Genomic DNA, 13,212 nt, shown 5'->3' on the forward strand with positions numbered 1-13,212 from the left:
TGGCTAGAGGGAAAGTTGGTATCTCATGTTTCTTTGGCTTCTGTTAGTGTTGTTTACCATTATGGCACTGTTTTTTTTTTTTGAGACGGAGTCTCACTCTGTTGCCCAGGCTGGAGTGCAGTGGCGCAATCTTGGCTCACTGCAACCTCCACCTCTGGGGTTTAAGGTATTCTCCTGCCTTAGCCTCCCAAGTAGCTAGGACTACAGTGCATGCCACCACACCCAGCTAAGTTTTGTATTTTTGATAGAGATGGGGTTTCACCATGTTGGCCAGGCTGGGCTCGAACTCTTGACCTCAAGTGATTTGCCACACCTCAGCCTCCCAAAGTGCTGGGATTACAGGTGTCAGCCACTGTACCCAGCCAATTACATCACACTTTTTAGGCATCAGTGTTAATTAAACAACATACTCAGATATATAAAGGGACTTGGTGTTTAAAGGGATTGTTTTTGTGGTTTTTTTTTTTTTTTTTTTTTTTTGGAGATGGAGTCTCACTCTCATGCAGGCTGGAGTGCAGTGCGCAATCTCGGCTCACTGCAACCTCCGCCTCCTGGGTTCAAGCAGTTCTCCTGCCTCAGCCTCCCTAGTAGTTGGGATTACAGGCACCCACCACCATGCTAAAGGGATTGTTTTTGGTTAAATAACAGATTGGTCAAACCTCTAGATAAAAGTATATAAAACCATGAAAAGACTAGAAGAAAGCTCTGGGAGATCTTTTTATTTTTAAAGTGAACAAGGCCTTTGTAAGTGTAACACTAAACCATAAAAGACAAGACTGATAAATGGATTATTTAAAACAAAGGCTGGGTGCAGTGGCTCAGGCTTGTAATTTCAGCACTTTGAAAGGCTGAGGCAGGCAGATCACTTGAGCCAAGTAGTTCGAGACCATCCTGTGAAGCATGGCAAAACCCCATCTCTACAGAAAAATTAAAAAATTAGCTGGTTATGGTGGTGGATGCCTGTAGTCTCAGCTACTTGGGAGGCTGAGGTGGGAGGATTGATTGAGGCCAGAGGTGAAGGCTGCAGTGAGCCGTGATTGTGCCACCACACTCCAGCCAGCCAGGGCAACAGAGAGAGACCCTGTCTCAAAAAAATAAAAATAGGCTGGGTATGGTGGCTCACACCTATAATCCTAGCACTTTGGGAGGCCAAGGCAGGCGGATCACTTGAGGTCAGGAGTTTGTGACCAGCCTGGTCAACATGGTGAAACCCCATCTCTACTAAAAATTAGCCTGGCGTGGTGGTGTGCGCCTATAATTCTAGCTACTCAGGAGGCTGAGGCAGAAGAATTGCTTGAACCCGGGAGGCAGAGGTTGTAGTGAGCCAAGATCATGCCACTGCACTCCAGCCTGGGCGACAGAGCGAGACTCTCATCTCAAAAAATATATGTAAATAAAACAAAACCAAAAATAACTGCATGGCAATAACATCTAAAAAAAAGTCAAAAGATAAATTATAAACTGGGAAGTAGCATTTATAGCTCATATTGCTAAGGGCTAATTCCCTTTACACGTAAAGAGTTCCTAAAATTTGATAAGAAAAAAGCTTGGCCAGGTGCGGTGATTCACACCTATAATCCCAACACTTTGGGAGGCAGAGTGGGGCGGATTACCTGATGTTGAGAGTTCGAGACCAGCCTGGCCAACAAGGTGAAACCCATCTCTACTAAAAATACAAAAATTAACCAGGCATGGTGGCTCGCACCTGTAGTCCCACCTACTCGGGAGGCCAAGACAAGGAGAATCGCTTGAACCTGGGAGGCAGAGGTTGCAGTGAGCCTGAGATCGCACCATTGTACTCCAGCCTGGGCAACAAGAGCGAAACTCCATCTCAAAAAAAAAATAAATAAAACTTAGTAGAATAATAGGAAAAACATATACACACACAGTTCACAGAAAAGGAAATATACATGGCCCTAGGATATATGAAAAGATATTCACTTTATTCCTAACAAAAGACATGCAGAGAAAACTATGTTGAAATACTGTATTTTACCTGTCACATTGGCAAAGATTGGAACAGTTAATGTCACAGTGCTGACAAGATGCTGAGAAACAGGCAGTCTTCTGCATTGCTGTGGGAGGCGGTTGGCACCTTCTATAGAAGGAAATTTGGCAATAGCTGTTAAACTTACAAAACATAAAACCTTTTACCCAGCAGTTTCATTTCTGAGAATTTATCCTAAAGCTGTGCCCTGGCACATACAAAATGATATATAAACAGGGTTATTCACTGAGCATTGCTGGTAGACACAACCTAAATGTCCACCAGGAGAGATGAGCTAAATAAATTAGGGTCCATCCACACAGCGGAATGCTCTGTAGCCGTAAATAGTGAAGAACCTCTGTGCCCTGACCCAGACCATCTCCTAAACATGTTAAATGAATTAGCAAAAAGAATGGGCACACTTAGCTGCCTTTTGTGGAAAGATGACCAAAAAGTAATGTACATCTATATCCGTTTGTATGTGTATATGTATAAAGCAGTTTTGAAAAGATATCTACGCAACTGGGGTTGTTGTTGGCCTGTGGGTAAGGGAAAAGTGGCTGTAGATCAGAGGAGGGAGGGTTGTTGATTGTATACCTTTTTGTTCTTTTTGATTTTTGAACCATGGGAATATACTATATATTTTTGAATTAAAATTTAAAGAAAATAAAATTTTTTCTGAACACATATACACTGTACAGTTAAAAGACCTTTGGCCGGGCGCAGTGGCTCATGCCTGTAATCCCAGCACTTTGGGAGGCCGAGACAGGTGGATCACGAGGTCAGGAGATCAAGACCATCCTGGCTAACATGGTGAAATCTCGTCTCTACTGAAAATACGAAAAAATTAGCTGGGCGTAGTGACAGGCGCCTGTAGTCCCAGCTACTCGGGAGGCTGAGGCAGGAGAATGGCGTGAACCCGGGAGGTGGAGCTTGCCGTGAGCTGAGATCGCTCCACTGCACTCCAGCCTGGGCGACAGAGCAAGACTGTGTCTCAAAAAAAAAAAAGACCTTTACCTTGTTATTTAACAGAGATTATGGATTACTTCTGATATTTAAAAAAATGAACTCAAGCAAATAAAAGGACAATCCTTTATAAAAGTATTATTTCTGTTTTGCAAGTTATTCCCCTTTATTTGTATTTTATAGTAAAGGAAAATTTGCCCTTGGATGAGGTACTATCTACTTTAAAATCATCTTTCTGTAGCTGTAAATATTGTTATAAGGCTGTCTTTTAGAATACCATTACCTCCGGATCCAGGACACCAAGGCTCCGGGCTCAACTCTTCATCTACTTTTACCTTAGACCAGGGTCCCCCCTGTCTTGGGAACATCCACCTGAAGAGAAGGGTTAGACTGGCTGACAGTTGAAGTGCTGCTTTAGTGCTAAGGGTTTATTTTAACTCCTACCTGAGCTCTGCAGAGACCTATACCTTCCCTCAACTAGCTATACTTAAATAAAAAGTCTTACCTTTTACTTATTAATATGTACCTAATTCTTAATGTCCTGAGGAGAGGTTACTTTTTTTCTCACTTTATAAAGTTTGGAAATCAGCCAGGCGTGGTGGCTCATGCCTGTAATCCCAGCACTTTGGGAGGCCGAGGCGGGAGGATCACAAAGTCAGGAGATTGAGACTATCCTGGCTAACATGGTGAAACCCCATCTCTACTAAAAATACAAAAAATTAGCCGAACCTGGTGGCGGGCGCCTGTAGTCACATCTGCTGGGGAGGCTGAGGCAGGAGAATGGCGTGAACCTGGGAGGCAGAGCTTGTAGTGAGCCGAGATCGCACCACTGCACGCCAGCCTGGGGGACAGAGCGAGACTCCATCTCAAAAAATAAAATAAAATAAAATAAAGTTTGGAAATGGGCTGGGTACGGTGGCTCATGCCTGTAATCCCAGCACTTTGGGAGGCTGAGGTGAGAGGATTGCATGAGCCCAGGAGCTGTACATTCACTCTCTTTCATGTCCCGACTCAGAATTCCATCTTCCCTACCTGTAACACTCTACCCTCTGCCCCTTACCTCTGCCTAAAAGGGTGGCATAGAGAGTAGCTTATTGGATGCTGTCTCATGTTTTGTTTTGCTTTTGCTCACTATACTCCTCCCTTCAGCTTATTAATATTCTTTTTTTCTTTTTCTTTCTCTTTCTTTCTTTTTTCTTTTTTTTTTTTTTTTTAGAGACAGTCTCACTCTGTCACCAGGCTGGAGTGCAGTGGTGCAATCTCAGCTCACTGCAACCTCCACCTCCCAGGTTCAAGCAGTTCCCCTGCCTCAGCCTCCTGAGGAACTGGGACTACAGGTGTGCACCACCACACCCGGCTAATTTTTTGTATTTTTAGTAGAGATGAGGTTTCACCATGTTGGTCAGGATGGTCTCAATCTCCTGACCTCGTGATCTGCCCACCTTGGCCTCCCAAAGTGCTAGGATTACAGGCGTGAGCCACCACCTCCAGCCCCTGTCTCAGTTTTAACTCTGTTAGTGAAGGCCTTTTTTTTTTTTTTTTTTTTTTTTTTTTTTTTTTTTTTTTTTTTTTGAGACAAGATTTCACTTGTTACCCAGGTTGGAGTGCAGTGGCGTGATCTTGGCTCACTGCAACCTCTGCCTCCTGGGCTCAAGTGATGCTCCCACTTCAGCCTTCCAAGTAGCTGGGACCAGAGGTGTGTGCTACCATGCCTGGCTAAATTTTTTGTATTTTTGGTAAAGATAGGGTTTCACACTGTTGCTCAGGCTGGTCTTGAACTCCTAGTCTCAAGTGATCCTCCTGCCTTGGCCTCTGAAAGTGCAGGGATTACAGGCATAAGCCACCATGCCTGGCCCTAACGCAGATGCCTTTTGGATTTTTTTTTGCTTTTGGTTTTGGTTTTTTTTTTTGAGACAGAGTCTCACTCTGTCGCCCAGGCTAGTGTGCAGTGGTGCCATCTCAGCCCACTGCAACCTCCCCCTCCCGGGTTCAAGTGATTTTCCTGCCTCAGCCTCCTAGGTAGCTGGGATTACAGGTGTGCGCCTCCATGCCTGGATAATTTTTTTAATTTTACTAGAGACAGGGTTTTGCCATGTTGGGCAGGCTGGTCTCAAAACTCCTGGCTTCAAGCAGCCTGCCCGCCTCAGTCTTCCAAAGTGCTGGGATTACAGGCATGAGCCACCACGCCTGGCTGTAAATGCCTTTTTGAAAAAATTTTTCTCTTTTTTCCCCTCTTGGTAATATGAATGCCAAATTTTTATCTTTATTTTATTTTTGAGACAGGGTCTCACTGTCACCTGGACTGGAGTGCAGTGGCGCGATCATGGTTCACTGCAGTCTCTACCTCCTAGGCTCAAGCTATTCTCCTCAGCCGCCTGAGTGCCTGGGACTACAGGCACATGTCACCATGCCTGGCTACTTTCTGTATTTTATTTTTGTAGAGACAGATTTTCGCCATGTTGCCCAGGCTGGTCTTGAATTCCTGAGCTCAAGTGATCCTCCCACCTTGAGAGAATCCCAGCACCTCCCAAAGTGCTGGGAATACAGACATGATCCACCTTGCCCAGCCCCAAATTTTTATTTTTAATAGTGATAAAATACACATAAAATTTACCATCTTCTTCATTTTAAAGTGTTAAAAGCCTTTTGATAACAAGTCAATTTCAAGATTCTAAGATAGAATGTAAAAAGAAAAGATTTCATTTAAACAGCTTTATTTCATTTATTTTTAATTTATTTTTTTAAGACAGGGTCTTGCTTTGTTGCCCAGGCTAGAGTGCAACAGAGCAAGATTGTACAGTAGCCCAATCCTGGCTCACTGCAGCCTCGACCTCTCTCGCTCAAGTCCTTCTCCTGCCTTAGCACCCCAAGTAGCTGAGACTACAGGGTGTACCACCATACCCGGCTAATTTAAAAAAGTTTATTGTGGAGACAAATTCTCCCCATGTTGCTGAGGCTGGTCGAGAACTCATGGGCTCAAGCTGTCTTGCTGCTTTGGCCTCCCAAAGTGCTGGGATTATGGGTGTGAGCCACTGAGGGCGGCCTAAACAACTTTTATTTTTTTTATTTTTTTTATTTTTATTTATTTTTATTTATTTATTTATTTTTTTTGAGACGGAGTCTCGCTCTGTCGCCCAGGCTGGAGTGCAGTGGCCGGATCTCAGCTCACTGCAAGCTCCGCCTCCCGGGTTCATGCCATTCTCCTGCCTCAGCCTCCCGAATAGCTGGGACTACAGGCGCCCGCCACCTCGCCCGGCTAGTTTTTTGTATTTTTTTTAGTAGAGACGGGGTTTCACCGTGTTAGCCAGGATGGTCTCGATCTCCCGACCTCGTGATCCGCCCGTCTCGGCCTCCCAAAGTGCTGGGATTACAGGCTTGAGCCACCGCGCCCGGCCCACCCTAAACAACTTTTATAAAAGATTAATTGCAAGACCATTTTTTCAACTGTACTAAAGTCTTGAATTTCTCAGCCTGGTATTTTACACTTGTGTTCAATAAATATTTGAATACATGAAGAAATGGGAGAATATTACTTTTTTCTAATATGCCTTTCGGTGAGTTTGGTTCTTTTATTTCTTTAGGTGGCCGTCAGACCCAAGAGCAACGAACTCAGAGAAATGTAACAAATGTACCTGGAGAAAAACGCACTGAAAATGGGGTAAGTGAGAGTGAATTAAATTGAATTTTAAAAATTGATGGCTAGGTGCAGTGGGTTACACCTGTCGTCGCAGCACTTTGGGAGGCCAAGGTGGGAGGATCACATGAGGCCAGGAATTTGAGATCAGCCTGAGCAAGATGGTGAGACCCTCTCTCCATAAAAGGTTTTAAAAAATTAGTCAGATGAGGCCAGGTGCAGTGGCTCACACCTGTAATCCTAGCACTTTGGGAGGCCGAGGCATGTAGATCACGAAGTCAGGAGTCAAGATCAGCTTGGCCAATCTGGTGAAATCCCGTCTCTACCAAAAAATATAAAAATTAGCCGGGTGTGGTGGTGTGCGCCTGTCGTCCCAGCTACTCGGGAGGCTGAGGCAGGAGAATTGGTGGAACCTGAAAGGCAGAGGTTGCAGTGCACCAAGATCGTGCCACTGTACTCCAGCCTGGGCAACAGAGTGAGACTCCATGTCAAAAAAAAAGAAAAAAGGAAAGTCAGATGTGGCCAGGCATGGTGGCTCATGCCTGTAATCCCAGTACTTTGGGAGGTCAAAGCAGGCGGATCCCCTGAGGTCAGTTCAATACCAGGCTGACCAACATGGTAAAACCCTGTTTCTACTAAAAATGCAAAAAAAATTAGCTGGGCATGGTGGCGGGCACCTGTAATCCCAGTTACTTGGGAGGCTGAGGCAGGAGAATCGCTTGAACCCAGGAGGCGGAGGTTGGAGTGAGCCAAAATCGTACCGTTGCACTCCAGTCTGGGCAAAAAGAGTGAAATTCCATCTCAAAAAAAAAAAAAAAAATTAGATGTGGTGGCATCCACCTGTACTCCCAGCTACTCAGGAGGCTGAGGTGGGATGATGACTTGAGCCCAGGAGTTTGAGGCTGCAGTGAGTCATGATTGTACCACTGCACTTCAGCCTTGTCAGAGTAAGACCGTGGTTTTGTTGTTGTTGTTGTTTGTTTATTTGTTTTAGATTGCTTTTTACTGGTACGAATGAGTTTGGGTTATAACTTATTTTAAATTATTATTTTTGGGGTAGATAGATGTGTTGCCTATTCACATGATGCTCCATGAATCAGATCACGTCTCTTTTGGAGCAGACTTCCACCTGCCCTTCACATGCTGCTGCCATGTCCTCTCCTGGAGCAGGCAGTGGGTGCCCTCTGTGCACGTAACCACAGCATCTCTGTGGTGGCAGATGGGCTATGGGCTTAGCTCGTAGACTAAGAGTTGAGTAGGCTGACTTGCTTTGCATCTTCAATGTTGGTTCTGGATCCTCTGTCAGGTTTTGACAGACACAATGGATGGTGGGCTGCAGTGTCTTCCTCCATCATTGTGGTATAGACTTGGAGAATAGATGGAATGCTGATCATAGGTGAGGGGAGCTGTGGAGGAGCTCTTTGTAAGAAATGTTGGTGTTGGCTGGGCATGGTGGCCCACACCTGTAATAATGGCACTTTGGGAGGCCAAGGTGAGTGGATCACCTGAGGTCAGGAGTTTGAGATCAGTCTGAGCAAGATGGTGAGACCCTCTCTCTATCAGATGTTTTATAAAATTAGTCAGATTGGCCGGGCACGGTGGCTCAAGCCTGTAATCCCAGCACTCTGGGAGGCCGAGGCAGGCGGATCACGAGGTCAGGAGATCGAGACCATCCTGGCTAACACGGTGAAACCCCGTCTCTACTAAAAAAAATACAAAAAACTAGCCGGGCGAGGTGGCGGGCGCCTGTAGTCCCAGCTATTCGGGAGGCTGAGGCAGGAGAATGGCGTAAACCCGGGAGGCGGAGCTTGCAGTGAGCTGAGATCCGGCCACTGCACTCCAGCCTGGGCGACAGAGTGAGACTCCGTCTCAAAAAAAAAAAAAAAAAAAAAAAAATTAGTCAGATGAGGCTGGGTGTGGTGGCTCACGCCTGTAATCCTAGCACTTTGGGAGGTTGTGGTACACAGATCACAAGGTCAAGAGTTCGAGACCAGCTTGGCCAATCTGGTGAAACCCCGTCTCTACAAAAAGATACAAAAACTAGCCGGGCTTGGTGGTGTGCGCCTGTAGTCCCAGCTGCTCGGGAGGCTGAGACAGGAGAATCGCATGAACCCAGGAGGCAGAGGTTGCAGTGAGCCGAGATTGTGCCACTGCATTCCAGCCTGGGCAAGAGAGTGAGACTCCGTCTCAAAAAAAAGAAATGTTAGTATGTGTTGAAAGAATGAACCAATAGGGACATTTTTAATGTGGTCTTTTCTGAAAATTTTAAAGATAACTTTAACAAGTAATTTTAAGATTAGAGATTGAGTTTCTTTTTGTGCTGTAACACTAACTAGGCATCTAAGCTTAGGCAAGTTCCTTCCTCACACAGGGCTGGGCATGATGAGACACTGGTAAAGTGCATGGAGTCTAGAGTGTGACTGGCCCATGTTCAGCCCACTGGCCTCGGAACTTTCTAATGAGCTGAATTTGAGCAAATTACTTCACCTCTCTACTTCTCAACTTATTATTGAATTGCTAGTTCTTTTATTGGCTATATTTGTGACCCTACATCATGTACTTAAATCTCTGTTTATTTGCACTATCAACTTTAAACAGTATCACTGGACCTTGCTCTTTATAAAATGAGAATATTAGGCCCCTGCCATCTTCCCTTCCTTCCTTTCAGCTCTTGCAGCTGTACCAAACTTTTATGTTGTAAAGGTTGACAATATTTGTATATTGTTATCTAACTATAAACCTTTTGTGCTTTGTCTGTAGATGGGTTATAAAGTTGAAAACCAATTTAGTAGTTTTTATTATTTTAGATTTTGCAGGTATTATCCACTGCAGAGCCATGTGGTATACTAGATTATATTTTCTTCTCTTTGGTTTCCTTCTGCCACTCAGGGAGAAATATTCCTGTTGTTAAGATTGTAGGTTCTCCCTTCTTATACTCTAATTTATAAAAGTCGTTTCACAAATCCTCTTCACATTCCTACCTTCTATCATTAAAGTAGAGATTTGTCCACTGCAAATCCAGAGCCTCTGCAGAGTTCTTCCAGGCAGATCTGCTTCAGGATGTCTTAAGAAATAGAGGCACACACGCCACTGGTAGAAATTTTCATTCAGTAAATCTGGAGTGGGGCCTAGAAAACTCCCCACGTGACTATGTTGCCATGCCAAGCTTGGGAACATCCAGGTTACACTTTAGCAAGCACAGCTTATTTGTCCAACAGAATGTTGAAGATCTTTTTGAGTTCTAAGATTTACCATGGGACGGGCGCAGTGGCTCGCTCCTGTAATCCCAGCACTTCGGGAGGCCAAGGCGCGGATCACCTGAGGTCAGGAGTTCTAGACCAACCTGGCCAACATGGTGAAACCCTCTCTCTACTGAAGATACAAAAATTAGCCGAGCATGATGGCAGGTGCCTGTAATCCTAGCTATTCGGGAGGCTGAGGCGGGAGAATTGCTTGAACCCAGGAGACGGAGGTTGCAGTGAGCTGAGATTGCACCACTGCATTCCAGCCTGGGTGACAGAGCAAGACTCTGTCTCCAAAAACAAAAAAATAAATGAATGAAAGAAAGGAAGGAAGGAAGGAGGGAGAGAAGGAGGGAGGGAAGGAGGGAGGAAGGGAGGGAGGAAGGAAGGAATTACCATGACCTGAACTTCAGGGAAGATTAAATAGATACATTGAGTAGGCCGTGTGTTGAAGAAGTGAGGTGTATTATATATGATATAATATGTGGAAGAGACTCAAAAGAAAAGTATTCCAAAGGTATGATAAATTGGATAGACCAGTTTTGATGTGATGAGACCTTTTCCTTGATGAAGTTGTTTCTTGTTAATATGGAGATATTGTGTGTATTTCAAGATCAACAAAATTGAAACCTGAAACCAAACGTGTTTTTATCCTTTATGTGGCTTGTAATTAGAGGAAAGTACGAGAGCTCCTCTAGAGGCATAACTTAGTATTGGAATCATCACATCAAAGATGTTACTGTATTTTATGGCTTACACATCTACCTTTTAAGCTTAATAATACGTTACCTTGTGAAACACTTTATTGTCTACAGAGCACTTTTACGTGCATTTTAAGATATGAAAAACATCTTCCCCCAAAATGTTTCTGTGTATACCTTGGTGCTAAGCCTTCTAACTTCTGGGTTGAGACATCTAAGGACAGATTAAGGAGAACTGTGAGGAAAGGGAGGGAGTGTGGGTTAGAAGAGAAGGGCAGGATGCTGAGTTGGTGTGATTGATGTCCATCAGCAGCTGCTCAACTAAGAAGCCAGGGAAGTTCTGCTCTCTGAAAATTGCAGGACAGCAAGTCAGGTTAGTACATGTGCTGGTTTGTCATTATGCTATAAAGGCAAATTGATTTGTTCTCGTTATATATGCCTGTGTTGAAGCTTCCAAGATGTCCCCAGGTTCCGTGATTTGCTAGTATGACTCAGGACTAAGCATAGCTCTTGAGTTGCTACAATGAAAGGATTCAGAGCCAGATCAGCAAAGAGGAAAGACACATTCGACTTAGGTATCCTGGAAGCACTTTTTCCTGTCTTCTCAGCCAAACAGGTTTAAAATCTGAGTCAGTTTTTGCTTCATTCTAGGATATCCAGTAAGTTGCTAAAAGCAATTGATCCTACCCTCCTATGTTTTCTTCTAAGAGCTTTATAGTTTTAGCTCTTGCGTTTAGTTCTGTGATCAATTTTTGAGTTAATTTTTGTGTATAGTGTGAGTTACAGGATTCAGATTCATTCTTTTCCATGTAAATATCCAGTTCTCCCAGCACCACTTGGTGAAAAGACTATTCTTTCTCCCACTGAATTGCCTGACACCTTTGTCAGATCAGCTGCCCATAAATGTGATGTTTATTCCCAGAGGCATTGCTAATGTAGTTACCCAGGCACCGTTTTCCATGTGGTGCCCAAGACTCAACTGTGCCCGTCATCTCCTAGGCCAGATCACATTTCAACTGTCTAGAGAAAAACTCAGACTTCTGCCAGGAGAGAAGAGAGGCAGTCACCTAGGAGCATGGAGTTGGGGAGGAGATAGGGATTTAACTGCCTCTTAAATATCGTTCACTCAGTCTGCCTTATTTTCAGTCCCTACATTTTATTCCCCTTTCCAGAGGTACATGGTGTTGTCAGTTCCTGAAACTTTGAAGATTCTGTGCTGTAACTGGAGTGTTTATCCAGTTTTACTCCTTCTGGCTTGAGGTTTGTCTCAGATATACTAGGTCAGTTATTTCTCATCTGTTCTTTTGCCAACTTCCAAACATCTGTGTTGTGTGCACTCCTGTTAGTCCTGCTTTTGTGGGTTTACATTATTTGATGTCAAAAATCCCTTTACTGTCAATTAGTGGAGTTTTGGGATTTAATGAAATTTGGATTAATCCTCCCTTATGAGCAGAGCCAGGTGTGAATTTATTTTAATTTCCTTATTGGGCTTTGTTGAATTTACTGATTCTGAGTATTGGCATCTGTCAGCAATTCTGGAACATTCTCTATTATCTTGACAGGTATTTTATCTTCTGCATTCTTTCTGTTTTCTTCTTTTGGAACTCTTATTAGACCTTCATCTTTCATTTTATTCTCCTTGTCTCTTAATTTCTTTTTTATATATTCTCTTTTTTGGTCTCTTCATACTGTATTCTGGATACTGTCCTAAGATACATCTTTCAGTTAGTGAATTCTGTCTTCAGCTGTGTCTGTCTATTTAATACATATAAGGTGCATTTTTTATTTATTTATTTATTTATTTATTTATTTTTTGAGGAGTCTCGCTCTGTCGCCCAGGCTGGAGTGCAGTGGCGGGGCTCACTGCAAGCTCCGCCTCCCAGGTTCACGCCATTCTCCTGCCTCAGCCTCCCAAGTAGCTGGGACTACAGGCGCCCGCCACCACGCCTGGCTAATTTTTTGTATTTTTTTAGTAGAGACGGGGTTTCACCATGTTAGCCAGGATGGTCTCGATCTCCTGACCTTGTGATCCGCCCGTCTCGCCTCCCAGAGTGCTGGGATTACAGGCTTGAGCCTCTGCAGCCGGCCAAGTGCTTTTAATATTATTATTTTGAAAGGTATGACGTAGTCTGGGAAAAATACTAGCAAATCATGTTACCTGATAAAGGATTCAGATGTAGAATATATAAAGAACTCCCAAAGCTTAATAATAAGAAAACAAACAACTCAATTCAAAAAAGAAATAGGCCGACCTCAGTGGCTCATGCCTGTAATCCCAGCACTGAGGAGGGTGGATCACTTGAGGTCAGGAGTTCGAGACCAGCCTGGTGAACATGGCGAAACCCTGTCTCTACTAAAAATACAAAAATTAGCCAGGTGTGGTTGTGCATGCCTGTAATCCCAACTACTTGGGAGGCAGGAGAATCACTTGAACTTGGGAGGCGGAGGTTGCAGTGAGCTGAGATCATGCGGCTGCACTCCAGCCTGGGCAACAGAGTGAAACTTTGTTTCAAAAAAAAGAAAAAAGAAAAAAAGAAACAGGTGAAAGATTGAACAGGTGCTTCCCCAAATAAAATATATGAATGTCAAGTAAGCACATGGAAAGGTGTTCACCATCATTAGTCTTTAGGAAAATACAAATTAAAACCACCATGAAGTAGCATTACACACCTATTAGAATGT

General features: G+C 43.9%; 1 protein-coding gene across 5 annotated transcripts in view; it reads left to right on the top strand.

Annotated features, from left to right (window-relative positions):
- Positions 1-13,212, top strand: part of LOC105489824 (protein phosphatase 1 regulatory subunit 13B) — a 123,119-nt gene that overhangs the window by 68,302 nt on the left and 41,605 nt on the right. For all 5 annotated transcript variants that reach the window (XM_011754989.3, XM_071099495.1, XM_011754990.3 and 2 more), the window contains exon 4: positions 6,535-6,611. In XM_011754989.3, the coding sequence (XP_011753291.2) occupies positions 6,535-6,611 (77 nt within the window). The remainder of the gene's footprint in view (positions 1-6,534; positions 6,612-13,212) is intronic.

Source organism: Macaca nemestrina, chromosome 7 (genome assembly GCF_043159975.1).
Source record: "Macaca nemestrina isolate mMacNem1 chromosome 7, mMacNem.hap1, whole genome shotgun sequence".
NCBI lineage: Eukaryota > Metazoa > Chordata > Mammalia > Primates > Cercopithecidae > Macaca > Macaca nemestrina.